Source organism: Acanthochromis polyacanthus, chromosome 15 (genome assembly GCF_021347895.1).
Source record: "Acanthochromis polyacanthus isolate Apoly-LR-REF ecotype Palm Island chromosome 15, KAUST_Apoly_ChrSc, whole genome shotgun sequence".
In the NCBI taxonomy this organism is placed as follows: Eukaryota; Metazoa; Chordata; class Actinopteri; family Pomacentridae; genus Acanthochromis; species Acanthochromis polyacanthus.
Window position 1 is genome coordinate 15,336,710 of NC_067127.1, and position 16,774 is coordinate 15,353,483.

The 16,774-nt window shown below is 43.4% G+C and overlaps 1 protein-coding gene across 1 annotated transcript; it reads right to left on the reverse strand.

Moving 5' to 3' along the window:
* Positions 1–117: 117 nt before the first annotated feature.
* Positions 118–16,147, reverse strand: LOC127537626 (microtubule-associated protein 1A-like). Its single transcript, XM_051960427.1, has 4 exons — positions 11,508–16,147; positions 10,178–10,801; positions 5,738–6,028; positions 118–894 (listed from the first exon to the last, which is right to left on the reverse strand). The coding sequence occupies exons 1-4, from the start codon at positions 15,872–15,874 to the stop codon at positions 888–890; spliced, it is 5,289 nt and encodes a 1,762-aa protein (XP_051816387.1). The 5' UTR covers positions 15,875–16,147; the 3' UTR covers positions 118–887.
* Positions 16,148–16,774: the final 627 nt, after the last annotated feature.

A 16,774-nucleotide genomic window follows, 5' to 3' on the forward strand; every position in this document is an offset into this window, starting at 1 on the left:
GATTTCATTTTTGTGCCTCCTTTTCACACAATGGAAGCTTCCAACTCTCAGCTTAGCCAACCAGAGGGATGCCTGAGGTAAACAATAGGCTCTGAGAAACTAGTATGTGAGTGTGTGTGTTATTCAACTGTGACCCTATTTTATTCTCTTTCATTCAAGCCAGTCCACCAGCAATTCCGTAACAGCACATGTGAACAAAAAAGGCATTACAGAAAGAAAAGAAGGAAACTGAAAGAGCTGAGATTACAGATATCTCCCCCTTGCTTTACCATATATATTCTTTGCTCAAGAACAAAGATCTATGCTTCCTGACATATGAGCATCTAAATGTTATGCTAAACTGTCTCTGTGATGAGTCCTGGCAGCAGGCTGGGCCACTGATCTAATTTACTGCCACTCTCTCCAAACCTTCATCTGCATTAAAGACCGTAAAGTCTAGCCATGTCTTCCAGTTTCTCTTTTTTTAGTCATCTGCGTGTGAAAGACACATAGAATATGTCCTGCGGGGCAGAAACAAGAGCAGAAACAGGTTCAACAATTTTCCCATTGATTGTCAAGGCAATGGGAAAGAGACACTTTGGAAATATGAGAAGAATAAATCCATTGTGCACTCATGGGAAAGTCAAGAATTGAGGGCTCAGTACAAAAACTCGAGCCTGCAGGACTTGTAGTCGCACAAAGTTGCCGTATTGAGGTTTCAGGTGTCGTATCTGTGCCTGTCAGGGCAGAAAATGACTCAAAGAACTCTGCAAAACACAAAATCTGGTGTTCATGTACAAACCTAACACCACATTTGAAAAAGGGGTGCGTTTGCATGTAAACATAAAGTCCATTAACTGATGAACATTGATGGGATTCTGGTCTCAAATGGGTTGTTGGTCGATGTTTCAAGACCTGAGGGGACAAGTAAAAAAAAAAATCACTGCCCACTCCCAACTCCCAACAGAGACCCCTGTTAAAGCAAAAATATTGATTCCTACGTCCATACAGACCCCTTCCCCCATACAAGTTCACATGTATCTAGGGCAGAAATACATGTATGAAGTACATGTTCCTGCTCTACTGAATGGCTGACATAAACATCCTCTCTTTGTTGCAGCTATAAGAGTGTGGCCGTGTACTTTGGCTTCAGCTGCAGAAAACGCAGAAATAAAAAATTCAACAAACTCATGCACTGGAAGATATGGTTGTGGCAGTTTTTTCTGAAAGATTCATAACTCAGAAATAGAACTGAAGGAGAATCAGGGTCATCGCGATCCATAATCTGCTCGAGGGTTTAAAGGTAATAGTATATCGTTTGACTGTGAAGGCGCAGAATACTTGGTGTTTTAGGGAGTATGGGTTGAAAATTGCTTTTACTTATGAGCATAGCAGCAGAAATATAACCTCTTTGTACTTCTGAAGCAGAGTTTAGTTGTATAACACACCGCGTTTAAATATGATTAGTGTGAATTTGGGGCTGGAATTTCAGATGCTGGAAATTTATCAACGAAATTTAACACGATGCAAAAAGGAAAAAATTCTGATTGCACACGCAGTTCAAGCTAATATGTGCACCGAAATCTCGTGTTCAGTCTTGCAAACTTGCACAGACTCAAAGCAAGCAATGCAAACAAACAATATGGCCCTTAAATTGTCACAGAAAAGTCAAAGAAACAAGATTACCCAAACAACCACGAGCTAGAAAAGAAAAGACCACAAACAGGGTACTCTCCCCTACAGCAAATTACAGGCACTGAGTAAGTATGTGATAACACAAAAACCAATAAAAATACACAGTGACAGTGTATCAGATCAGATCACCATGTCTGTAAAGCGAATATATATAAACAGAAATATACATGCAGTGCAACATAAAAATGCTGCTATAATCAGCGAAACATCACTGGTGACACAGTTGTGACAAAGTGGGACACTAACTGTAAATATAGAGGATTGATGTTTGTTGTTGTGAGTAAAATTGCTCACATACACAGTGAGATGGAAATAAATGCATTTTTATGTGTTCTTGAACACAATGAAACGTATGTTTTGGGGAATCCTGGTTTCAGATGATGACACTGATTGCTGATGTGCGCCTCTAATCCTCCTTCTGAAGAACTGCTGACCGGACAGGATAAGGGCTTTAATTTTTCTATGCCAAGAAAAGGCTGCATTGCTCTCATCCGCAATCACTAATGGGGAAGATTTCCTGAGTCTGCAGTTACCGTACGTCTCGTTAAAACATAGGTTGAGAGTCAGTGGCGTTCTGTCTTTGTGGTTTAGCAAATTAAATGATAGAGCAGGGGAGTAATCAGGGCACCTCAAAAAGAAAGAAATGAAGGCTTGGACATCCACAATAATGGTGAGAACACATTTGTCATGAATATATAAGTATATGAGGAGTATAAATACCATTATCTCTCAAATGAAGTTCCTTTATGAGGCCTTCTCTACAGTCTTGACTAGAAAATGTGAGGACCATTAGAATATTTGCAAATTATTCTAATGTGGCAGCAGGAGAAGATTGGTTTTAGCGTTTTCAGGGGAATCCAGGAAAACAAATAAATCAAAGCAATCCTCACTGTTTCGCTGCCGGGGACTGTCTTCACAACACAAAGCATGTGTATAAAACGTGTGGGAGTACTGACAGATTAATTATTTTGAATGATTATTTGGTAAGAAAAGGCAGGCTGCTTTGTTTTTTATCAGCGAAGGATGCAATTATTACTCATGCAACTCAATGAATCATTCAGAGGGGGAAAAAAAAGAACATTAACATGAGTGTTTTTAGATTACTAACATTTTCATTGTGTCACAGTGAATGTAGCTGTTTACATGTCAACTATTAATCACCAACTATTTTGAGAATGAATTAATCAGTTTGAGCAATTGTTAGAAAATAAAATCTAAATTCTCTGACTTAAGCTTCTGATGTTTAATTATTTTCTGGTTTCTTTAATCCTATATGACAGTAAACTTCATATGTTTTAGGTTGAGGACAAAACAAAACATTTGATGACGCTATCTTTGGAAAACAGTGACAACATTTTTCATCATTTTGTGACATTTTAAACACCAAATTGGAAAATAATCGGAAGAGAGACGTTCAAGTCCTTGTGTAGGCAAAGCATTTGTCCAGCTAATATGCCTTTGAGCCAAATAATAAACGTCGAGAAGCTCTGAAGGAGCTGCTAAGTCACTACAGGGACTGACACATTCCTACTGTATTGCATCAAATAATGTATATTTGAGTGTGTTTTGTATTGCACATGAACTAATGTAATAGACTCAAAGCAAAGTACAGACCTACACATATGTTGGCACAGATATTGTGAGCCTTTGGGCAAACAGGACGATCTCTAATGTCTAATCAGAATATTCCGTCCACGTTGCTTGGCTGGTTCTCTGCTCCTCTCCAGTGCTATCTAGCAAGCCTGTCAGATGTCATAAATAATGTAACGACACTATACCAGCCTGGAAGTCTCAAAAATGTCACTTTTCAGAGAGAGGGGTGTGTTTATAAAGCGAGACAGGAACACAGTTGACATTATCCTGAAAAAAATGTATATATCCACGCAGAAAACATCTGATTGTGTCTTTATCCATCTGCACACTGGTTCATACTGAGCGGGAGTATCTGTCTGTGTTCATTCATGTGTGCTTCAGGTGACTGCAGCAGTCAGACAGCAGAGTGCAGACGCAGGCTGGCAATAAAACATGAGGATGGACTGTGCAAAGGAAAAACCACCCTCTGCTGGTTGTAAATAAAGCTGCACTGTGAAAGCGGCTGAGTCATTCCCTCTAATAAAATAAACTCTATGGAATAAATTGCAAACCCAAAAGGGACTGCGGAGGAATGTTTGGTGCTTTCAGTGGGGAAACTTTGCTGATTGTGAAATAATGATCATCATTTAAATGCAATCAGCATGAAATGAAAATCTCGGTGTCCTGGTTTGAAGCAGCAGCTGTGAGTGATCACTATGGGAAGAACCGAGCCATAATACGTCAAGTGGTTATGATGGGGCAGATTGTGCAACGGTGAAAAGGCGCAGTGTGTTTAAAATATCTATGTATACACATTTAGTCCTTTTGCTATGTTCGCCATTAACAAGCCACAATTACACAGTATGCATTTAAGTTTCCACAACCGCTAAGTTCACATTAGCAAATCCTGTTTCCTTTGAGCTCATGTGGTAGGCGTGCATTGCAGTGCCATACTGTAATTTGCGAGGGTGGTAATAAGACATAGCAGACAAAATTAGCTTAAGATTTCACTTAGAAAAGTGCAATAATTCTGTATATATTTTATCTATGTATGGCCAGCACTGACAAGAGTTATATTACACAGTTATTTAGAATAACAGTTCGTTTTCAAGCAAATACACTTAAACGAAGTCTTGCTGAACATTAGATAAGAGTGATGCCACTTTCATGGTAAACATGACAGCAAAAATCAGGTTTTTACCTTGTTATCATATGTTGTTTTTTATATCCTAGAAGACATATCATGAGCAAAATCAGCTGTCAGCACCCTAACTGATCATTTCCACCTTCAAAAACACAGATTCAGACAGTCAAAGTTTTATAACAAACCTAAAGAGACAGCATAATGGAACTTTTTGTATAATTATTCCTCCTCAGACTTGGTTTCTGGTTTGAACATGTGTTGCTGAATTACTTTAATATTACAACTTGTCATTGTGTAGCACAAAGTAGTTCTACAGAGAGTGGGGAGGGGTGAGCAGAAATAGAGACAGGGACTTCATACACTTTCATAATTTAAAGAAAGCAACCATGCAGAATTACAACTGAGCTATTTAGAGCAGGAAGAGATTATTTTAATAGCAAAAAAAAAAAAACTATACAGAGTTTAGGGTGCACTGAAACTTAGCCCCAAGACTGGAGGGAAGCAACAGATTTCACCTACCCGCATCACCAAAGCCAACTAATTAACACATGTACAAAGTGACATTATGTCTTTTTTATGTGAAATATGAGCTGTACTATTTTTTAATGTGAGGAGATACTGCACCTATGGGGGTAAAAAACAGTTCAACACTTAAAGATGTAGACAGATAGTTGGACATTTAGCTGCTACCCTTATTTAAGTCTGTATGGTGAGATATGATTGTTCTTTTAAGCTGGAAAAGTTTACAGATATACATATATATATATAAGAATTTAAATAACATTTAAATCAAGATCAAGCTTGATAGTGTGTTATACTATCATAGAATTGCAAAAATGCTGCAAGTTATCAATGTTAGGGATCAAACATTAGCGACATGAATCAATTATAACATGTATATCCAAATGTATCTGCTTCAAAATCCCATAAAGGGCAACCGTCTGCTGTTTGAATGTGAAAATAATCTTAAATCTTCACATTTTACTCTCAGCAAGCAACAGAAAATGCATCTTCCCTAAAATGTGACCATTTTCCTTTAAGTTGGGATCAGGAAATCGTGCAAATTCCTCTTGTTGAGCTCTAGGAAATCAGGATCAACAAGACAGTTCAGTGTGCCAGATGTCAATCTAATGCTGTAATTTGACTTGAACTGTGCAGCTGAAAGGATAAGGACAAGCTACTTCTCAGGAGGCGGGTTAAGGTGGCTGATGTCAGTACAGGACAAATCTATTGCAAGGTCTAACTAAAGGACAAAAATTCACATCAGGTTTTGTTGAGTTCATGATAATAAACTTTACCTTGAAATAATAAATGACCTCATGAGCGGATTGAGGAACATGTTCATACCTTATAGGGACAGGGCAGGGTGCAGGAGCAGGGTGAAGGTCCTCACAGGGGTGAGTAGGAGGTGCAGGAGGGGATGCAGAAACTGGAGGAGGAAGGCTGGGGGATGCAGGTGGGGTCGGTAGAGCTTCAGAGGTGTCTCTCTCCGGAGGGGTGGAAGAAAGAGTAGGGATCTCTGAAGTATCTTGGAGGTGAGAAGGCAGGGCGGGCAGGATGTGGTGGTCAAAGGTAGGAGGTGGGGGAGAGGCGGGATGGACAGGGTGACCTCTCTGTGCCTGCTCAGCGAGGGAGGGCCTGCAGGGGAGGGGACACAAAACATCAACACACAGACCAAAACACTTAGTCCACTGATGCCGATTTGGAGTCCGCATTCCACTAAATTCCTGTACAAATGATCCATGAAGTGAACTTACCTGAAAGCAGAGTAAGACGGAACACTCTGCTCGGCGCTGTGACCTAAACCTAGCAGTGACTTGAAAAATAAAAGGCTCACTCCAACCATCCTAAGAACGCTTTGTCATTTAAATCACATGAAAGTGTCACTCCACTCATCAGTCCCCTTTCATGGCAGTCCATGCTTGTTCTACTTGCCCTCTGCACTGAAGTAGCCTGTTTGAGGCAGTCTGGCTCTGTCATCATTGGCCACCTGGTGGAGTGGATTTGGCCCTGATCCAGGCCCGTCTTATCAGGAGTGGTAGGAACTCTAATCTGACAGGCAATGCGATGGACGCCCATGCAGCTGTTCCCCACTTGGGGCATGCCTCCTGTTTAGCTCTAAAAATATCCCAGTAGCCTCTTCTGCAAAATAGAGCTTCACAATGCCTCCATCAACCAAAGCATATATACTCAGGCATCAAGTCAACCGTCTGCTGAGCTGCACTAATGTCTCCTCCAGCTCATTTCAGACTGAAACACTGCCCAGTTACTCGCCAGCTTTCTCCAGTAAAGTCAGAACTTAATAGCATTTAATGAGCGTGTGTGCTTTTCTTATGGCCGTAGCAAGTCCAGGTTAACATTTGAACACTGATGTGGTTCAATCGCTCCATTATAAAAGCACTGAATTTTCAAACTGGTGCAGGACGGTTGCATACAAGAGGAAACATCCTCAAATTTCATATATGATTTTTTTATTTGGCTCCACTGCCCTATTTACAAATCCATAGTCAGAAACTTACACCCGCAGGCCAAAGCTATACATGTGTCAGCGTCTGTGGCCAACTTGGCACATGCTGCCTGGAAATAGAAACAACCAAGTCACAACATAGTTTGAACAAACTGTCATAGGACTTGCTGCTGTCACCAGAGACGGACAAAAACAGTTTTGGGGCAGATAGAAAAAAAATCTAAATAAAGTCAGTTATCAAATCTAATTGAGAAGAGATAATTGAAAGAAAATAAAATTATTCTATTTACGAGATTCAACTATTTCCTAATTCAGTGACGTTTTTCCAGAGATAATGTCAGCTGACTCACTCTGGTTAGCTGCTGGAGACTTCCAACTAAAGTGCGGCCTCCAGAAATGATGTACAAGAAGTAGCAGAAGCTTTCTGTCTTAAACAGCATGAATGTTACAAATTAGATGGAGCACATGTGCTCTGTTACGGCAAGACCTCCAACAGTTTCACATCACTTTAGTTTTACTGTTGGCATTAGCACCTGGAAGCTGTCCAACACTGTTTTTATTGTTCCTAATTCACCTGTGTGAAGTGAACACCTCAGTTAGTTCAAAGCAGAAACAGAGAAGACACTTCATTCTCTAACCTCCACTTCGACAAATTAGGACTGAAGCTGCTTTCCGTGTGCTTTACTCAAGCCATACGCACACAAAATTCATACCACCTACATGAAACAGCTGGATTCAAGTAGAAGCAGAGTGTTTCACAGAGATCTGTAAATAAAACCAGCTGAATGTACAGAGAAACATGTCTTTTAATGCTGTAATAATGGGAGGACCATTTCTGTCCAGAAGCCAACAGCTAGCTCATACCGTTCTCTCTCTCTCTCACACACACACACACACACACACACACACACACACACACACACACACACACACACACACACACACACACACACACACCCTCCACATTCAAGAACACACTATATGTATATATTGCAAATACATACTTCATAAATCACTGAATTCTGCTCTGCCACTATTGAGATAAAACACTATTCACAAGCAGGTTTGTGTGCTTCAATAAATGACTGACACGAGTTTATGCTCTTCACTTGTGCCGGCAAAAGGAAAGTGAACCTAAAATCACCATGGCAACTAGTCTATTTACAGTACAATGTGGGCTCCTTTTCACTCCAAAAACGAGGATGAGAAAGATCCTACATACTACAATCCACTTTTATGCCATATGTGAGCAAAACAGTCAGCGGCCCTTTATGTTTCCTGGAAGATTCAAAAACATTCATTAGCTTGCATGCTTATGTTAAACGTCTGTCATTCTGACCAGAGCTTTGGAAAACTCAGAGACAGGAGTTAATCATTATCTTGACAACTACTGAGGAAGTTTCCTGCCAGTCAGAGAAGGCAGCACAACATGCTGTAACCTGTAAAAGTTTCCTATAAATGGGAGGAGGTACATTGTTGTTCATTTCGCAACTTAGTTCCAGAGAAGCCTACTATCAGTTCCTTCGTCTTTCCATTTGTCCCTTCCCTCCACCCATCTGGTGAGGTCAGCAGAGGCAGGGCGTAATTAGCGCTAGTTACCTACAAACCATCTGCTGCATCCACCTGGTGGGATTTAAACACAAACACTTACTGTAGACGCACACACAGACAGAGAAGCACGACAACAACTTTCTGTCAACTCACCCAGATTTCAGCTGCGGATAAATCCATCGCACAACATCAGAGGTAACTACAGCAAGCGATGGAAATGACTTCAGATGGAAATGACAGCAAAGCCACTGACTGTACGTCCCAGTGCGCCTCTCCTCTGTCTGTGACTGACTCTGTCATACACACTCCACACCGCAGCACATGCTCGAGTGTTTCTCTGAACCCTGGCTTTTGTTCCACTCTGTCTGGTCTGTGCAAATGACTTCAGTGGGGCTGAGTGCCTGCCCAAATTCCTCCCACTACAGGCTTCAGTTCACAAAGCCGCACAGACTGAGCAGGACTGACAGCTAGGACAGCCTCTGGGGGCGGAGGAAAAAAACACATGCACACACACTCACACACACATGTCATCGGCCATGCAGACACATTTCTGTGTCTGCCACATGTATGCAAGTGTAACTTTATCTTTTGATGAAACCAAAGGGAAATATCACTGTCACTCTTCCTCTTTCCAAATCTGAACAAAGCGCTGTGTCTCCAACAGCAGTGATGGGACAAGTGTTGAGACTCACAGGCAGCAAGTGCTACTCCGGTATGTGGGATGGCTCCTCGGCATGCAGCGGGAGAAAGTGACAAAAAATGAAGATAACAAGGAGGCAAAAATAAAAATAAATAATCTGTAATGATTTGAGTTATTTTAAATATACCAAAAGAGACAAATCAAACAATAAATCCAACACAGTGCCTTCATAACCTCCTTAAATGCACTATGGATAGGTGATTTTTTTGAGTAAAACAATAAACTATGTGGGAAGTTAGTCATGCTGGAGCTGTTAAAACGCTTGAATAAATACTGAATGCCAGCATCGAGGTCGACTCAACAACACACTGCTTTACTGTGTATATTTAACTCAGTCAGAAATTTTCACAGCATGAAGGGTTTCGCTGCCGTCACATCAACCAGTGCGGATCTGTGAGACTCCAGCTCATTCGTCCAGTCAGACACTGTTAAACCGCTGCAGACAGAAACAACCTAGCAGACGCCCTCTGAGTGTCTGAAAGCCAAACAAAGCCACCAACGGGACTCTCCGGGCGCATGGAAATCCATTTCAAATGTGTGACAGGCAGGGCAGTGTGTGAGCTGCTAAGCTGTAAAGCACATGTTCCCCTGAGAATCCCCATTTTACACATCGGTTAGCTGCAATAAAATGTCTCTACGGCATCGCTTACATGACAAAGAAAAAGTTATGAGAACTTTCAGAAAACGTATCTGGTCCAAAATTATCCTGATATGGGGCTCCCTGTTGGAAAATCAACTAATAACCAAACAAAACTTCAGATATTAGCAAATTAGGGATTATAAGGACACATTTTGTTTAAACCCAAAAAACAGTCTGCTGGTTGCAGCCATCTAGGGAAACATTACTTTGCGGTTTACTCAGACATGTAAAGCAGACTTTTACTGGAAACCGTAGACATAAATTCATAGTGCAGGCTATATGAAACACACAGTAAAAAGTGATTTGTCATGTTCATTAAACAACAAAAGTAATAAGAGAATAGACATGTCATTATGAGATGTAAAGATACTCAAAAAACTCATCGTCGTGGATTGTGCATCAGTCTTTTGGTTGTTTAAAGGCACTTACCCACTGTCTTGTAGCTCCTCAGCAGGCTCTTGGATTGTTTCTGTCACTGTGGTTTTCTCAGCTGGGACTGTAAATGTCTCCACAGGTGGGATCTCTACTGGTTTTTCCACTTGTTCCTCTGTCAGCTCACTGATCAGCTCCTGCTCTGGTTGAATGGTCTCTGTTGCTGGTTCTGGTTCCTCATCCTTTGCCGGCTCTAGAAATTCTACCTCATTTTTCACTGGTTCTGGGATCTGCTCTGGTATTTTTGTTGGTGTGAAGATCTCAGCTGCTTCCTCCAGAGAAGTTACTGGCTTCTTTTCTTCTGGAAACTCATCTGGAGGCTCCTCTTCTTTCTTGGCTGGTTCTGGGAGCTCTCCGTTTTTGGGTTCTTCTGCAAACTCTGCTTTTATGCTCTGTGTTGGTTTGTAAAGTTCTGCTGTCTGTTTTGTTGGCTCTGGAGGATCTGTTGTCTTTTTTAGAGGTTCAGGAAGGTCAGTTGGCTTCTTCAGGAGACATTGGATCTCTGTTGTCTTCTCTGCTGCTTGCTCTGGTGGTGGGATCTCCTCTTGTCTCAGAGGAGCAGCTACCTCCTCAGTTGGAGTCAGAAACTCCAGTTGAGGAGACTCCAGAGATGGGAGGGGTCTGGAAAAAAACAATACAAGAAGAGGGTGTTGGGGGATTTGTTGTTTAGTTTACAGCACATGCTCAAGGAATGACTGACAAATCACAAGTGTTTTGTGTGAGGGCATGTGTCCTTGTAAGAGGGTGGAGTGTATGCACAAGTTCTCTCGGTATGTTTGTGTTGTTATATTGTGTTGAGCAGTAGGTTTTGCACGAGAAAAGGCTCATTCTTGCACTGGAGACCAGGCACGATGTCACAGCTGATGTCACCCTTTGAATATAAAGGACTGCATTACTTCCATTAGGCTTCAACAGGCACAGTCATCTGACCCGAGCTCAAGCTAATACAAAGTGCAGCTCTGTGTTTACCTCCTCATTCATATTCATTGTCACACTGCTCTCCGCAATATCAGTCCAAACAAGGCCTAAACATGGTGTTACTGGAATGCTAAGTTGAAAAAAAAAAAAAAAGACAGAAATCTATGGTAACAGACTGAACATCACAGGTTTACAACTCAGGGGAATATAAATATGAATTAAATCAAAATTCTTTTCATCCTTTCTCTTTGTGATGTACTAGAGCAGATGATATGTGACAGCACGCTAACATGCACGCATTAAGGGTGAGGGGGCATCACGACCTCTTGTGACCTTTAACATATTTTTTATCCTCTAATCTCTGGTTCTTACACACACGCATATACAACACACACACACACGTGTTTACCTTGAGGCATCCACTGTGTTCACTTGCTCCCTCTGAGAGAGGGAAGCAGCTTCTTTTAGTGCTTTTATCCAGCTTGTCTCTGGCTCCTGGGCTGTTAGTCCAGTGGGAGGACTCCCTGACACTTGTTCAACAGGAGAAGCGCAGGCAGGATGTATTTCGAGTGATTTTTCTTCACAATGAGAAGCAGCAACAGTGGGGTGTACTATAATATCATCCTCGGGCTTTGAATCTGACACCTGCTCAGTGGGTTTTTCTGACTGGGTAGGGGCTACAAGGGGGTCAGATGGAGCTACGGTAATATCAGCAGTCATTTTCTCTTTTATATCACTGTCACTTTCTGCTGCCTTAGAAAATCCAACGCTCCCCTCTGAGTGAACCATCTCTGTGCTGCTGTGTGACACCTCACTTTGAAAGTAGCCTGACACTTTCATTGATTCTGACCCACTGTCTTTAGCGCTCCCAGTTAAATTTACAACCCCCTGCTTTTCTATTGCTTCATTGTCTATTACTTTTATCTCACTTTGTTCTTTCTCCTCCTGGCTGCTAACTTTCTCTTCATCCAAAGCAGCTTTATCTTCTTTTGTGATCTCCTCTACATCGGGGCCTTTTATGGGTGTTTGTACTACTGAGCTGCTTTGTGTGGCTGAAGTTTTATTGGAGCCTTGGAGCTCTAGAGGCCTGCACACTGTATCCTGAATTTCACACTCCCCGGTTTCACTGCTGTTGCTTTTCACAGTCGTTGCAGCACTGAAATCCTTTTCCACAGTTTCCAGTTGCCCAGCAGGATCCGGCAGAGTGCTGAATAACTTTGTAGGAATTTCTTCAGTCTGGTTTGAGCTTGGAATAATGTCTGTTTGAATGTCATAGCTATCTGTGCTGACCTTTGATGAAACAGAAATGGGGACAGGTGAAATCTCATGTCGCTGTGAAGCTGGCTCAACAGATGCAGCAGTGCTCTTTGACACCTCAGGTTTTCTATATTGATCTTGACAGGCAGCTGATAGATTGCTTTTTTGCTGACCTTTTCCTTCCAGATCACTCATAAATTCAGTGTCTGGCATTAAATCTGTATCTGACCCACCTACCACTGAACCAGGGCTTTTACTCCCATCTATCCCCTCTCTCGTCTCACCTACATGAGGGCAATCTATTGCCGTTCCTGTGTCGGCTGAGGCATTTTTCTCAGCACTCCTTCCACTCTCATTTAAATCACTAGCAAGGTGAGACGGCACATGTACCCCATCAACTACTAAAGCTTGCAGTCCCTCGCCTTTCTCCTGAACTACTGTGCCTTCATTGCCACTGCCATTATCACCTGTCAACTTATCCTTGCTTCCTGATTGACGCAAATCCCCAACAGAGTCGCCTCCTTCCTCTGCTGCCCTTTTTACTCCTGTATGTTCGGTCGTTTCTCCCCCCTGTAGACAGACACCTGACAGTTCCTCTGTGGGACGTCTGGATCCCAGACTCTGTTGCTGTTGCTCTTGTTGCTGCGCAAAACAGTTTGGATCTGGTGTGGACTGTGATTGGCCAAGAGCTGCACACAAATCTGGTGCAGTGTCGGTGTAAGAGCTGCATTCCAGTGTTGCTGTTAGAGTTTGGCACAAAGTCTGGTCATAAACAGCCTGAGGTTCGCTACTAGATTCTACCTCAGCGTGTAGCATGTCCTCAGATGACCCTAAAGATCTGCTGGGAGATAAGGAACAACTTTCTGGCTCGCTTTTAGATGCAAAACCCCTCCTCCTTTCTTCTTCCTTCTTTATATCCCCTAATGGTGACTCAGTCTTTTGTACTTTATGCTTATGTGGTGGCTGCGGGGCTCCAATTTCCTCTACAGCCTCTTTATCTGGTCCATTACTCTGTGTTGGTGTTGTGCCTGTCTTTCCTGTCTGCAGTTCACTGTTGTCCGCTGCTTCCTTCTGATTGTCCACTGTTGCTTCTTCAACATGTTTCTTTTTCTCTTCAAACAATGCGGAGGTCTGATCTCCCATTTTTTGTTTTTCTTTCATATTGTCTTGTTTAATTTCATCATAAGTCTCATCGGTAGGCAGATCAGGGCCGAGTGAGCAGCTGACATTTATGAGGTCATCCCTAATGGATGCTGCACAAATAACAGGTTCAATTGATTCTGGCTCTGTGTGAGTGAGAGAAATTATATTATCAGATTCACCCTTTGCCTGTGCACCAACTGCACCAGAAGGTTCGGTGGGACGAGGCAAGTTTTCCTCTTGTGAAAACTGGATATTTACATCATTGGTACCAAAACTCTCAAGTTCAGCAGCAGACTCTGTAGCATCGTTTCTATCCACCCGGTATGAATAAAGTTCATCTGTGTTAACAATGACGTCACTGTACTCCGGATCCTGTGCTGAAGACGTTTGGGTCATTTCCCTGCTCTTATTCCCATCCACCCCTCTGGAGACGTCGATGCTGTCACCATCACCATCTGTCTGCTCAGGAAGAAATATATCACAGTCAGTAATGAACTCCAAGTGACTCAACATTGGGCCAGGAGGTTGCAGCACAAAAGTAGGATTACTGGCACGTTGTCCAACAACAGGACTCGACGGGAAAGAGGCTGTCGCTTCTGAAGTCACTGATTCATCCTTAGTCAGATCAGCAGAGTCAGTTGTGGCATTAGGCCGATCACTAGCCTTTATGAGATCTGTGTTAGCAAGTCCACTGAGAGGTGTTTCAACTAATTGGGTGGGAGTCTGATAACTGGGATCACTTGCTGTCGTCTGAAGAGAGGCTGCACAGGTCAAGGTCACATCGTCACACTTTGAGCTACAGCTTAGATCAGCATGAAGCTGCTCGACAGGGGGTTCGGTGGAGACATCACTTAATGGCTCGCAGGTAACATCGTCCGCTGGAAGCACAAAACTTGAGGAAACAGGATGCTCTTTAACTTCTTTTTCTTCAGAGACAGTAACATCACTTGCTAAAGGCTGGTCAGTCTTAATAGAGGCTATAGATTCAGCTTGTAACTTCTTAATCTCTTCTTCCTTTGACAAACATACTGCACCTTTCTTTTCTTCCACCTCTTCTTGCTCTGTCACATTTACTGTCACCTGCTCCACTCTTAGATGATCAGACTCAGAAACAGCTTTTCCTGCTTCATCAGCGGTCTGATTCTTCTCAGTAGGACATACAAGCTGTTTTAACGAAGCCTCAGTAACCGACTGTAAATCTGCAGAGTCTGTCTCCATGTTGTCATTACCTGAGCGAGCTACGGTAATGTTCTCCTTGGTATCTTTAGTCTCCACATCTCCTTTCTTGAACCGGACATGCTTCTGTGGCTTTGGATAGTCAGCTGACCTCTGTATTGCTGCTTCATCCTTAGTAGGAGCTGGTATTGTGGGGATTTCTGGCTTTTTTGAGCAGAGAAAATCTGGGAAGGTGTAGCTGACCTCAACAACAGGATGATGCAAACTCTCGTGAACAGTCAATGGAGGCAAAGAGGCGCAGTCCAAAGTCGACACTGACATGCTGATGAGATCCACATTGTCGGCAAAGTGAACTCTGTTGTTACCTCCACTGCTGCCACGTAAACACACACCCTCTCCAGACATAGCAGGGCTACCACTGTTGCTCTGGGTACAGACTTGGACTTGGAAGGTCGCTGCACTTTCGGCTGCTGTCACTTCTGTTGTGCTACTAGGCTGGACCTGTTGATTGCTGCTTGCTTGTTGCTTGTCTGGGATTTGTTGCGAAGTAGTCAAAGGCTGAGGTGAGACTAAAGGCAGGAAGACTTGGCCGGAGTTTGTCTCTGTGATGGATGACTCCTCATAAGTGAGTCCCGAAGACAGTGCTTCCTCCAAAATCAAATTCTGCTTGAGATCAGACCTCACCACTCCATTAGTATTGCTGGAGCTCTGTTCAACGTGAGAGGGGAGAGGTGAAATTGCTGCGCCACGGTGCTCCTGGCAGGGGTGAAAGAGACGCTCCTGTTCAGTGCAGATGCTCTCGGTGATGGTAGCAATCGGCTCACTCCAGCTCTGTGACTTCAGCTGTGACTCGGCAACATCGGTGGGCGGACACGTTTCAGTCTCGGCTGATGACACCCCACTAGCAGAGCCTTCTGGCTGGCTGAATGAACTGTGCTCTCTAGCCAGCCCTCCTTTCTCTCCCACCTCCTCACCTCCTCCTCCTCCTCTCTCTCCTACTCTCGCCGATCCCGCAGCTCTGTGATCCTGACAGTCAGAACCGGTGAGCAGTCCAACGGGAGAGGTATTGATGAAGGCTTCTAACTGGGGTACCTCCTTTTCCGCGCCTCCCTCTTCAGCTGGCGAGATCTCTGTGTCTGAACTACGAACGGCCGTCTCCCTCTGTCCCTTAATTTCAGTCTCGGCCGAGTTGTGTGGCATTTTGCTGCTGCAGCTTTCCTCAGATGCAGCCTGTCCCTCTTTGGCTGAGAATGCAAGTGAGCATTTTCCCTGTGAACAGATTAGTGAGAGCTGAGGAGGGCTGTCCACGAGTTTGTCTCCCTCTCCGTCTGCAGAGCCGAGGCACTCTTCTGTTCCTCTCACTGCTGTTTCTCCTTCTCCTTCCTCACTCTCTGCAACTGCTACAGTAGCTACTCTCCCCAGTAAATCACTCCTCACGCTTTCTCCCTCTCCCTTGCTTTCTATCACTTCTGGCAATGTGGGTGTTGTCAGTGGCAACGCAGTTACCACCACTTCAAGGGCACTCTCCACGCAACTCTCTCCCACACACGTTTGGCTGTTGGAGAGTGGGTTCTGATTCTCCTGTGTGAGTATTTTTGCTTCTGAAACTGTAGCCGCCTGTGTTTGTACATCTGATCTCTTATAACTCGAGGCAGCTGGGTTGATAGCTGCAGTTTGGACATGTGTCATGGGTGTATTTTGGTTACTGGCTTCACCTCTGGTTACTTGTTGCTCCCTCTGTGGGTTGTCATTGGAGCTGTGATTCATGTTGCTTCGGATGTCCATATGGTTGTGGTTATCTGACTGATAGGGCCTCGGCGAAAGAGCCTCAGTGGAAGCAGGTGAACAGGCTGATGCAGTAAGATGATCCTCCCGGCTATGAGAGGATGATAGCGGGGGGCTGGATAAGAGTTTTCCCTCAGGACTCAGCTGCTGCTTATAATCAAACCTATTATCAGGCTGTTCCCCACAAATTGCAGTCTGAACGTCTGCCTCTGACACTGATACTACATTTTCAGGGGAATCTGTGCAATTGACAGCATCCTGTGCTTCATTTTCAGACTGTACTACTGTCTTTGCTTTCTGTTCATACCCTGTGCT